This window comes from Epargyreus clarus, unplaced genomic scaffold, assembly GCF_041222505.1.
Source record: "Epargyreus clarus isolate Ecla_fem2 unplaced genomic scaffold, WU_Ecla_fem_2.2 ptg000019l, whole genome shotgun sequence".
Lineage (NCBI taxonomy): Eukaryota > Metazoa > Arthropoda > Insecta > Lepidoptera > Hesperiidae > Epargyreus > Epargyreus clarus.
The window spans coordinates 5,358,855-5,372,356 of NW_027332227.1; the positions used below are offsets into that span (position 1 = coordinate 5,358,855).

General features: G+C 35.0%; 1 protein-coding gene and 1 long non-coding RNA gene across 15 annotated transcripts in view; one reads left to right on the forward strand and one right to left on the reverse strand.

The window, feature by feature from the left end:
- LOC140750442 (uncharacterized) overlaps window positions 1–13,502 on the forward strand; it is a 111,316-nt gene that overhangs the window by 92,308 nt on the left and 5,506 nt on the right. For 13 of the 14 annotated variants that reach the window (XR_012103213.1, XM_073083959.1, XM_073083957.1 and 10 more), the window contains 3 exons: window positions 1,660–1,686; window positions 11,201–11,332; window positions 12,963–13,082. Coding sequence is in view for 13 of the 14 variants with exons in the window: in XM_073083959.1 (XP_072940060.1) it covers window positions 1,660–1,686; window positions 11,201–11,332; window positions 12,963–13,082 (279 nt within the window). In the remaining variant the exon portion in view is untranslated. The remainder of the gene's footprint in view (window positions 1–1,659; window positions 1,687–11,200; window positions 11,333–12,962; window positions 13,083–13,502) is intronic. The other variant, XM_073083968.1, reaches the window with a different exon arrangement.
- LOC140750115 (uncharacterized) lies at window positions 7,289–8,452 on the reverse strand. The gene is made up of 2 exons (XR_012103166.1): window positions 8,236–8,452; window positions 7,289–7,969 (listed from the first exon to the last, which is right to left on the reverse strand). It is a non-coding gene; the product is annotated as an uncharacterized LOC140750115 (long non-coding RNA).

The following is a 13,502-nucleotide window of genomic DNA, read 5'->3' on the forward strand; positions in this document are numbered from 1 at the left end:
TGTAGTTCACAATATTGTGACATATCTACAAACAAGAAAGTGCACCTGTTCTCCCCATTGTTTAAACCAATTTTGATCTAATTATTCTATTTTACGTCAGATAAATAAGGTAAAAATCATGCAACATAACCGAATGGAAGACAATTGAGTTTACATTGTATCAAATGTCGTGTGCAACAAAACTTTTACTCACTGTTTCAGACTTATTTCTCAGTGAATACACATGGGAATAAGAGATTTTATCCGATTCAACATTGTTCGATAGAAATCATACAGCCACTTGTACAACGTAACAAACAGTCCTCTTATTTTCCATTTTCCGGTTATTGTTCAGTTCTTGTTCAAATTTAAATCTATACATTTATATAACATCTTAAATTACTGATTGTAATTCTTTTTGTTGTAAGGTAAAGTAGAGGTAATAAAGTTTGACAAGTGAGATACCACACCTACTTGTAGCTGAAACAGTTCTGTGTTTAGGCGAAATGGTGTGGATGTCAATTCAATTACATATGATTATGATGCAACTGCCCTGAAAGTGGCAACACATCTGTGATGGGCTTCCTGTAGAACTACTGTTTTATAGAGTCTGTTACAGATATCCATGGACGATAGTGACCATTTACTATCAGGTGGTGTCCAAACTCGTTTTATAAAAAAAAAAAAAAACAATTCATACGAGTATCGTATACAGTAGTGATTACCTTGTCCATACAGTAGGAAGATCGTGTTACAATAAGTGTTGATATACAATACACATAGAACTAGTTGATTAGAATATGGCATGTCTCTACGTTTCATTTAACCAAGTGGAACTGTATAATTAATTAAGTAGTACAACAAAGTAAGTAAGTAAGTGTAAAACTTAAGTCAAACAGTATCATTTTATATTCTGTTGTTACATACAAAATACTAGACAAAATTAAATTAGAGATACTTAGATTTTTACATTATTATTATTAGTAGATACTTAGATTTTTTCTGAATATTTTTCATTTAATTTATAAGATAAATCTTTTCTCATTCTTATACCTTATCGACGTAGCATGAGAATTATTTTACTTACTTTAATAAAATAATAGATATTTTTTATTAAAATGTATAGATAAATTCACGCATCATGTCACGCATATCACACTCCATATTGTCTGTTGAGATGTTTAATTAGCTACTTAGGGTTCCAGTAGAATAGCTACTTTTAGCATCGGCGATCGATAATTATCGATTATTAGGTAAATTTACCTGCGCTTTCAAAAAATATTTGAAGCGATTAATCGCACGTCGCACGAGTTTGAGTGCCAGTCGCAGCGACTTTAAACGCTCGATGCAACTAACCGCGAAAAACGCAATTTAGCAAATGCAATTACTGAAACGCACGTTATTCATAACGCGACCAAACGCAGCAAGTCATCCACACGTGCAGTATCGACTATCCATGCAATCGTAAAAACGCCAATCGCCGGTACTAAAAGTAGCTAGTTTGCCAGACCCGTTATAATTAGTTGTATATAGATTTTTACCATCTTAATTCCTGTTTTGTTTGCTATTTAAGCTTGAGATGCTAATGTTGTATGTAACGTTACGTTTGCCCTGTAATGTAACAGTTCCTTGTGTAATGTGTATGTTTATTGGTTGCATCGCCTTGTTTGCCGCACGCAGCCCGGGGAGGAGCATCATTCGATGAGTGTGAGTAATGCCATTCGTTGCACCCCATACTACTGTATATATAACACTTTCTGTATAGGAGGACGATCGTAAGGGAATGTGTCTTGAAGTGAACAATATTATGCACGGGAGTGGCAAATGTCTGTCTATAAATAAAAGGTTAAAACATAATTAAAGAGTTTAATAATTAAAAAAAAATGAGCCGTCACGGGACGCCTGGCAGATGTGAAACATCGACATTATTTTGTAAAAGTAATATGCAGAAAAGAACATATTGTGATAGGAACTAAATATGTCATAATGATAAAATAAAATATTACGATAATTTTCCAGATAACGATGACTATTTATTGAATTCGATTGCGCATGGCGACGCGTCGCCACACCGTACACACTACTGCATATAGACTGTATATATATACCATCGTATATCGTGGCATGCGTCGCCACGCCAGAAATCGGTTTTACGTGCGGCTATAGATGTTTCACATCAAAAATAAATTGGCTCCAATATATTAGTAAACTCAAGAATCTTAGCTAGTTATTTCAATATATTACTAAAATCGTAAATTATAAGTATCAATAATGAATGTTTCACAATAAATGCCACTATGATTAGAAAAATTAATTAATTTTTTAATGTTCATATTTATAACAAATAAGAAAAAACTTTCGTGCGCTGCACGCCATCAGCTGATTTTGAAATACAATTCTGTCAGTCTTAATAAATTTATTCTCTGAGAAGAATGACATTAAAATTAATTAATAATTTAAAAACATTGTATGCAATGATTTTTATGTGAATTTTAATCTACCAAGATAGTAGATTTTACATTTGCTGGCGCTCAAAACACACCAAATATACGCGTGCTTAATGCACAGATAAATGCATACTTTAATTATAAAAAAATAATTAACTTACTGATGACTTGATGGTGTAGCATAGTGTGATTTTGCTTTCTTTGCAGAAGGCTGATCACTTTCACTCTCTAAATTATCACGGTCAGACATTTTATTATCAGAAAAATAAGCGGGCAATACTTAAAACATACAAAATACGTCAAGTGGTGTAAAACGAGTTAAAACGACTCCAGTCGCTCTCGCGCGGCGTAGTAATACACACGAATGTCACTGAACACGTTAAACGTCATTATTTTGAATTTTAAGCCTCAAAATGCCTTCTTGTGCAATGCATAAATGCAAAAATTATGCTCGAAAAAGAAACAAGATTCATGGAATCACCTATCACACGTAAATGAAGAGAAATTATTAAATTTTGTTTATTTTTCGTGTTCGATCCGCCATGATTACATGAGTAACCAGAAAGAGACAAAGTATGTTTTTGTCAATGAAAGTGATAAAGACGCAAAATGCATGACCATGCATTTTGCGTCTTTATCACTTTCATTGACAAAAACTTTCATTGATTGAATTGAACTGTCATAGATCAATGAAAAAATTTTCATTGATCTATGACCATAGATCAACAGAACAGAAGTGACATTTTATTGAAGCTCACGATGTTCATACGTGTATGTTATAGTTTAAGATCCCACTGCTTAATTTTTATATTAGTGTGTTTTAGTCAAAATATAACTTTTTATAGTTTATTTTAATAAAATAAAATCGATATATGGGAAATTCTGTATCCTAATCTCTAAATTTTCTTCGATATCTGTGGTAAATAATAAAAAATATTACCATAAAATTTATATAGGATAGTATACGGTATTTTAAAATTTCTTTAATTGAATAAATTAACCTAAACATAATTTAATAAACAATCTTTGTATAGCCAGAAATTAATCCTCAAAAAGACCACGGTAAGATTATATAAAATTCGCATGTCACGATGTTAGTTACTGTACTCCTGCGAAACGCTCTTACTGATTTTCATCAAAATTTATATGCATATTCAGTAAGTCTGAGAATTGGCTACTATCTATCTATTTTTCATATCTCTTAAGTGATAAGGGTTGTTCACCCTTAACATTTTTTTTATTTATATGGCAACACAATGTTTGCTGGGTCAGCTAGTACATTTATAAAATGTACACAACTTTGCAATTAATGGTCGTGTGTAAAATAAAACTGAAAATAATAAACATAAATTAGTAAAGATACTTCGCCGCCTTGAAATTGAATGAAGCCACAAACGGCTTATTAGTAAGTTTTTTTTGAATTCTTGACAAATAAAAACATTTTTAGAGAAAATTTACAAATAAATAACTAATACTGCGTAATTTACATAATAGATAAATAATTATTTCATATATTTTAGGGACATTTTAGCACGGAGACGTGGCAAAACTTTTTTACGCAACTATTTCAATTCTCAAAACTGGGTACATTTTCTTGTTAGGAGTGAGTAATCTTTACTAATATACGATAATAAATATAAACAATTTTTAAATCGTATATTTTAAACCAGTCGATACATCTGTATAGATACATTCTTTCATCAAATTATATATTTATATAATAATAATTTATTTAGTTAAACTGTACTATAACATTTCTACGTAAACGATGTACTAAAACTATTATCGACAGTTCTGGACATTTTTTACCTTCTGTTCCATTATTTCATTGTCTTTGACAAGCATGAGATCAATGAGAAATATACGTCCATACGTCCCGTTTTTAACGGGACAGTCCCTTTTTTCGATGCTTCGTGCCGTTGTCTCCGAAATGAACCGTTGCCATTGTCAATTAAGTAACAGTAAATATTATAATTGTGAAAAAAACATGGGGTGCTCCATTTATCAGTTTTCATAAAGCGCCCCACATTTTTTGCACAATTATACTATTTACTTTTTCTTAAATGATTCCTAGATTGAAAATTATTTTCTACTTTTTAGTTAATTTTATCATAAAAGCGTGTTTTTTATTATTTCTAACTATATTTTTTCAAGTAAAAAGTATTTGACATAAAAAATCGATGTCCCGTTTTGACTGAAGTAATCATTGGTCACTATATTCCATGGTCAATATTTACGTTTGCGTACACTTGAAACGCAAGGTCAAACACTAGTTGTCTTTTTTTATCACATTGTTCTAATAGCTCTGTCCCTTATAGAACATTTGTCTATGTAGTTAATGGTAATCGTCGCCACGCCAGAAATCTTTTTTACGTGCGGCTATAGATGTTTCACATCAAAATATGTCATTAACCACACATTAGACGAGTCCCATCATGATTTGGTCACAAGGCATTGAGATACGTACTTACTTACACTCGACAGAAACATTAGCCCCAGCAGTTGGGTAAAAAATACTCCGTTTTGACGACTCCTCTAGTTGGCCCAATTAATAGACAAACAATTACCACTTGCCAAATAGTGCCCTTCTCGCCTTTCCATTACAGTTGAAATAATCGGAAATAAGTTATTGCAAAACGAATTCTCTATATGATCGCCCTTCTAGTAATGCTCGTAACATAAAAACACTATGCATGAGTAAGAGAGTAACGTTACAAGCCTATAACACTTGTATTATTGATAAACGCGCATGCCACCGGCGGCTAATGTGATTGAGTATATATTTTTTAGTTGTAAAACACTTATATAACTCATTAATTATGTTTGAAATAAAGTCATCTTTTTAAACCGTATTACAAATAAGTCTCGACGACTGTTCGTTGTTCTCCTTCGCCACCTTGGAGCTTCGTAGAGCAAAATCAAAGCCTTCCAAAGTTTTTCTGAGTACCCTCACGAAAGGTATACCCAGGCGGGAATGTAAATGGGTTTTCAAATTAAGTAAGCTAATTATATTGTTAGCTGTATATCTTTATTAATTAATCCCCAAGGGCAAGCCTTTGTGCAGATGTAATGCAGCAGTCCTTATTTCGTATTCATCTTCCATACTTGATGTTGAACGTCTGATATTTTATTCCTTTTCGACCTTACTACGATTTTTTCAATATAATGTAATTTTTGAATGTGTTCGGTTCTTTTAGCAACGACGAGTAAAGTGTTTTGTTCTCTAAAAACCAATAAATATACGGTAGCGAAGTATCTTCTGGTATCTTTGAAAACTGTCGCTCTTCAAAATACGAGTAAAACAAACTATTGTATATTGTTTCACTTATATTTTCCTCAACGCAAAGGAACCGCTTTCTAATGCAACATGAGATCAATGACTGAAACAGTTTGTAGGTTAAATGACTAATTAAAGTCTGTAATGTCCCCTAGCGACATTGCTTTGTAGGCAATTATATTAATCATGAGTCCGCTCATTGAGACCTACATCCACATCAGAATAAACATTACATGTAAACTCAGCAACCCAAGGTTGAATCCCTTTAAACCACAGAAAAATTACATTAACTGTTAGTCACATCTTCAATGAAGTCATGTTTGAGACAATAGTTGAAGAAAAACAATGCAATTATATAGGATGAGTGTTAAGGAATGATAAGTCATAATGATAAATAATAAGGAAAAAGTGCCTTAAAGATACATATCACCAAAATTAGCTATTACGGACAGTTATTATTTTTTAATTGATATTTAGTGTCATATCTACAAGTAGGTATGCTTATTTAAAAGAACATAATCATCAACGGGTATAGAAGACTCCGCAATTCAAATCTCAAGCATGCACTTCTAATTTTCCATAGTTATCACAAATCGTGCCTTGCTTGATACCGTTAAAAAAGACCATGAGGTAAGGGTACATGCCTAAGAGGCTAAGAATTGTCTCTAATGTTAAGATGTGTGCAGTCAATCAAGCCGCACTTTATCAGCGTAACCCTACTCAATCTGAGAGATCGATGTCCAGTAGTAAAACAGTAATAGTTCGTTAGAGAGCAAAACTTATTGAAACAAGTTCACTTAGAACTAAATTAAAGCAATTATTTTAAAATCGCGAACATTTCCGTTTTAGTAATTTTGTTAGATAAAGGTGTTTCAAAATAACAAGTTTTTCGATTGTATCTAAAATGCCTGAACCAGTCTCAGGGCCTGTTTAAGGTGCCGTGATAACGCATTAGGACGTTCAATTAGTTGGTAAAAGTAAACCAGTAATGGCATACGTAACCATCATATGCAGATACGAATTATTACGGCTCATATCATTTTATTTCAACCGCAATCTGTTCAACAGCTAAGATATATTTACTTAATTGCATTATACCGGAATTCAGGCTGGGCAGGTTCTATTACCTGACGAATGGCGCAGTTACTCTCTTATTCGAGGATTTATTAACATATTAACTTATATGTTAATTACTTGTAAACATATCATTAAATTAAATGAGAAATTTTACTAACAATCGCTTTTTTTAAAAAAATACCAAGTCGAAACATTTACTTATAATAATGTAGGGAAAGGTGATAGAACTCTTTCTGGTTCGATTTAGTCGATTACTTCTATATTACTAATTTACATTACTGCTGTAACCCTTTACACCCGAAGATTTTTTTTCGCAATTTCCGATTCAAAACGTTTATTACGGCTTTTTATATAGCTTAAGGGATCCACAAAAAATACGAAAAAAAATCCAGAAATCGACCCGCACGATCGTGAGTCTCCGGTGGGAACTGTCACACTCACGATCGTGAAAATTGCAAAAAAAATTAGTTTTTTATCAAAAAATATTAGAAAATTAAAACAATTTGGAGATATTTAACATCACTGTCTTTATTTTCATTAGTCTTTATAAAAAATCTGTCTTGGCAATGAAACCTAAACTACGTAATTCTATGAAAATCAACATTCTTCTTTCTTCCGTTATTGCCTCCGTCTTCAATCCAGGTCTCCAAGGCGTAGGTATTCTTGGCTAGGGAATACATCCAATGATAATGCAGATGGAGAAAACTTTAGCCATATCTATTGCAATTAAATTAAGTTTTCGACCGGTTCTTCTTAGATAATATAAATTTGTGCATCTGGTTACATATCAAGAGCCTCATAATTAAAATATTAAGAAAAATATTTCTTTGGAAACTTTACTGGAGATGTTGGTAGGGATGTATAGACCTTTTCAAGACAGAAAACGTATTCTTTTCCAAACTTTTTTTCGATGTGTTGGACGTGAAGATGCTCGGCGGCGAGAAATTTCTAGGGATGATTTTAAAGTAGATGGTTGAGGTTTAGGCTCAAGTTGCAGATCGAATTCTAGGTCAGTTTCTATTTGAAGGTCTGCATGTGCTTCTGGATCTGTTTCAGGGCACAATTCTTCAAATTGAAACTCTTCTAATCTATTTGGTTGAAGCTCTTCACTTTCATGAAGATCTTCAATGTCCGATACATTTCTCCTCACCCCGCACTGGCAAAATCTGATCGTCATTTAAATGTACCCCTAAAATTGTAACAAACAAAATTGATATTGACGAAACTTACACATAACTGGTAATAGCAATAAAAGCATTTTCATCAAACGTTATTCTGCACCAACAACCGTAGGCACACGATCGTAACAGTTGAAATTTGCAACCTAATTGTATCTAAATTGCAAGTTAATCGAATAAACTACTAAATTCCACGTATTTAGTGTTCTTTTAGCTTTCAAATTAGCTATAATTAATGATAGATACTAAACATTTAATACCAAAAATAATTATATACCTGTGACAGTGCGCGGGTCGAAAAAATCTGCCATCTTTGGACGAGTCCCTAGCACAACTGACCGCCTGCACCCCGCTCACTTAGCCGGTAGCACGTGCGATACTCTCCTCACGATCGATCGGCATCGGTTGCGTTTCGAAAAATAAGAAGCTATCACGTGGGATTTTTTTTAAAGTGAAACTCACGCTCATATCATCTCGGGTGTAAAGGGGTAAGAGAGATGTGCCGTATGAAGTGCGTGATTAGGAAGAATGGGATAAGGGGGATAAGTCCTTAAAGATACTTGTAAGACGAAACTGTAAAACAAAAGCTGTTAAAGAAGTAGTGAGCCATTAGGTTGACGAACAGCAAAAAGGTTTCTGCACGCCCTCTTAAAACTTGACGCCCAGGTGTGATTTTAAATTTGCCGACCATAAATTTGACTAACAAAAAGAAGAAACTTTCCCGTCCCCTAAATTGTGCCATAGCCCGGACCCTAAGAGCTCTAACATACGAGCATCAACCGCCCGCACCAACCGAGCGGCAGCCGCTTAATTTCAATTCAAAAAGTGATAGAAAAGATACAATTTTCGTTTTGGCTTGAAGGTGATAGAACCCTTTGTGGTTCGACTCCACCTATTTCTGCCTAATAACAGCAATGTTAGGCGCTGCTGTGTTCCGCAGCTTAGTCCTCAGGGGTAGCGGCACATCTGTGGCCGACCTCGGGTAGGAATATCTAATCCTATCTGGGGTTGATCACAGATGTCCATGGGTGGATCAGGTGGACTGCAAGCTCGTCTGCTACCTTTATTATAAAAAAAACGGAAGCATTACTATTATAAAATCTCAGAAGCACAGCTAAGTAAATAACAGCAAACTTTTGCTCAAAACTGACTTTTTAAAAATAGTTTGCGCATCTACATATCCAAGTAACATTTATGAATACATGGCATCTACTGAGTAAAAGGTTTATCGCGTACTAAGTACTCAAACTGTGAATGTGTCATAAGGGAGGTTTATAACAGAACAAGCTTTTGTTTGTAATAGCCACACAATACCTACAACCTACCTACTTTGGTATGGGTGCGGGAATTTCACTGAATCTATGCCTTATTCAAAATTAATAGGTATTTGAATGGGCTATAAACACGCAAGAATAATTGCATCTTAGAGTATATCTGTTTGAATGTGTGTTGAAAGAGCACAGTAATTCTATACTAATCATAAGCAATCAGGATTAAATGTTAAGAAATAATAGATATATGTATGGGATTTATCTATGGAATATGTATTATACACGAAAACTTATTTTTGACATGAACGCAACAATTATAACGTCCTTGGGATGTCTACACTTTGTTATCTAAAAATTATATAGGGTAGGTACAAAACACTCAACACAACTGAGCTTATATTTGACGTGTAGTGTGCCGTACGCAATGTCTACTCTTAAATGCATTAAGATCCAAACCAATGCACGCCATAAATAACGCAACATACGCATTAACACAGTCAGTTGGGAGAGCAAATGGAAACTGTTAATATTTGTTATAAATTTTTAACGAGCGTTTAAAGTAAAATGTAAATGTTAGTGTCACATTACACACTGTTGAACGTCAATTTAACGCTTTTTAGACACAGAACGTTTTTAGTACACAAATGCAATTAAACGTTGGTGGTGGATGCGAATAAATTAATACTCCGTTATCGTTGTCCAGTACAGACAATTTTGTACATATTTTTTTGAAAGGTGGCAGAAAATTAATGACATTTTAATGTAAGAAATGATAACTGTTCTTGTATTTCTCTGCGATCTGCGATCTGTAATAAGTTTATGGTAGAACTCCCGTTTTACCTCAGTGATCACTTAGGTATCATAAGGCTCTTTTTCTACATTCATGTTATAAAAACATACGGTTCTTAACCGAACTAGGGTACTCTGTGCCCTTACCTTACCTGCTCTTATGGAGCCCTCATCTTAGTGTGTGAACTTAGCAGCAAGTGTTCGTACTTTACAACGGCCTTTCATACAACGCCGTACGCAGTTCATGGCACTCTTGCTCTTGTAGGTGTAACTAGAGTAAGTGCCTCTTTTGTGAAGCAGTTTCCTTAGTTCTAACTTCTTTTGAGTGATACGGGCATAGTATTTCTCAACTTCACGTATCGCGTTTATCAGAATAATGCAGTTTTGATAGTTAAAACCATAGAGCCAACGTCTTATAGAAATATTATACATAGATATTTATCACGATAATAAAATAAATTTTATATTTATACTTATTACTTTCGTTTGTTAAATATGTAATGAGTTATCAACAGTTATAATCTGCGGGTTTATTTGACAAACATACGTGTTCGATTGACGGTGTGTTTGATAAATACGTTTAAACATGCGACCTTTTATCAAACAATCGTTATAGTTATTGATATCATGCGTAGTATTTTAGGTACCGTAAGCGGGAGGCAAAAGTCCAAATATTTAACATTAGCTTTACTATTCATAGGTACTTAATTTGTTTATTAAGGTTTAAAGTATTAGAAATAGTAATCAGTGGTGGGCAGATATTATCAAATACTTTAAAGTCATGTTAGACATAATGTAAATTACAACGTACCTATATGCTTTGAACACAATAATATACGCTTCATTTGGTGATCATGCCGCATGCACGCGTGTCTATGCTATGCTGTTGTAAATAGCATACACTCGCGTGCTGGCTTACATGGCATTTCTAGGCGGTATCTAGCACGCAAGCCAATGCTATGCTGTGCATATCATCACCTCGCGTGGTGTTCCATGGCATGTCTGATCGGTATAGTCCGCGTAAAACTGCTAGTCCGCTCTGAATATAGAAATGAATCGCGTCGCCATAGTAAATTGTATGAGTACACCTGCTCGCAACAACTTCAGAGCGGCTAAGCAGTTTGGCGCGGAGTATACAAACCCTACGGATAGAGGGTTTGAGAGCTCGGCAATTGTTTGCAGAGCGAAACTCTCGACCCGTTGCTGGCGGCGTGCGCGGAGAGCCCCGCGCGCGGCAACGGGCGCCGCCCCCCCGCCTCGCCGCTGCACCCCGACGCCTGCGCTGAGATGCGCCGCCAGATACTCTACCTTCAGGTAAGGACAATCCTTAACTACAAACTCCTCTAAGATTAACGAGGGCTTCATCATGTTCTCTAGCGTGTAAAATTCGTTCATGATCATCATAGTAGCTTCATAGGTACAATATCGTTATAGACCATCGCCACTATGATGGCCAAGTGCGATTGGTTCACCGGTTACACACTTAGAGTTAAAAAATCTGAGTCACAAAAGTTTCCTGAGGATGATATTCATGATGTTAATCATCGAGTAATTACTTCTAAAGTCGAAGATTCATTATATACCTAGATATCCAGTAGAGACATCAAATATAGATGGATCCCTAGTGTCCCTACAGATAAGTCTGTGATTAATTTTCAAACGACAGATTTTACTGAAAGATATAGGTAAGCAGGTATCCTAAATCACATCAAAACTAGCCATTTAACGTAAAAACTATACCATTATGAACTCCCGAACCTGACAGTGGAATTAAGCCAAGGGGTATAAAATACCTTTTGTCCTCCTCGTAATATTAGCTTCGTATTGACATGTCCTCGTTACGTATACACCCACAACCTAGCGATACTGAAACCCTAGCACAGAGCGACACGTACGTAATTATTACTAATCCCACCACTAAGAACCTCGCAAATTAACTTAGCCAAAGTTAATTCGGCTAATTGGGCTAATGAACAAATGGACTTATAATGTGTGTACCTGTAGTGCGTAGGTAACTAATATTATAGGCTTTCTGACCGCACGTTTCTCATGCAAATACAAAGATTTACAGAAATACCAAAAAGGTCGAATAATTGAGATCGTATCAAACACGTCGTGAAATTAAACGGGCCTTTTTTGAAGAAATCATTTGCCTATTAAAAATACTCTCTTTTTTTTCTAAGTATATGGATTCGGAACCTATTCTTTCTTCCCTTAGAAGGAGTGGGTTCCAGAAATTATAAAATGTATTCAAGATTATTTCAGAAACCGATTATAACTCAGTAAATTCATAAGTACAAAATAAGAAATTTTTTAATAGCATATTGCTATTATTCATGAAATTTATAACTTTGCTGTAACTGTAGGGTCCGTTATGATGTCAATCAAAGTTAACCTCGCCACACCCGCGGACACGTAATGACACTGAAATAATAACCTTCGTCTTTTACTGTCAATAAATACGGGGCATTTATAATTTCCATGCTATTTACAGAACACAGTATGATCTCTTAATATAACTCAATGTAAAGACACTTAGCTAATTGGAAAATTAAAATACCGTTAAATATCAACTCGAAAAATTAATAGCAACCAATTTTATATTTCCTAAATGATTAATTTAAATCTTGACATGAAAATACTCAATAATGACATCTTAATGTTATTAATAATATTACTTTTAATCTTATTAGATGCTTAATGGGGGTAGTTTCATAAAATTAAAAAAAAAATGGAAAATGCAACGGTAATTAGGATTTGCTACTTAATTTTATTAATACTGAACTCTGGCTACCATCAATGAGACCCAAAAGCAGAATGCACGTAAAATTAAATTAAATCTGCTCACAAACTACAATGAGATTACCTTAGGGCGTTATTCAGTTCACAAACTGCAATGATTACCTTAGTGCCATACTAATCGTGGATATGTCCCACATTGCAGAGTCAGCTGGAGGAGCGCGACCGGCTGGTGCGCGTGCTGCAGCAGCAGATGCTGCGCATGGCGGAGAGCCACGAGCCGCGCGCCGACGACACCTGCAACGTCGCCACGCAGACCGACAGGGTAAGCCTCCGAAACTGTAACGTTTTTATTAACTATCAAATTATGTAATTTTAGAAGGTCGTAGAACCCTTTGTGGTTGAACTCCGGCGACACCACCGCCACACCTATTTCTGTATTATAACAACAGTGTTAAGCGCTGATGTGTTGTGGTTTGATGGATGTGGTAAAGGAGACATACTTTTCCGAGGCGTTCCAGCTTAGTCCTCAGGGGTAGCGGCGCATCTATGGCCGACCTCCGGTACAAATATCTAATCGTATCTAGAGTCGATTACAGATGTCCATGGGCAGCAATAGTCACTTACCATCAGGTGGACTGCACGCTCGTCTGCTACTCCATATTTAAAAAAAAAAGTAAACCTGATCCCTCGAAAATCTCTCTCTCTCTCTCTTTCACCTTATTCCCCACTATCCCTCTTTCTT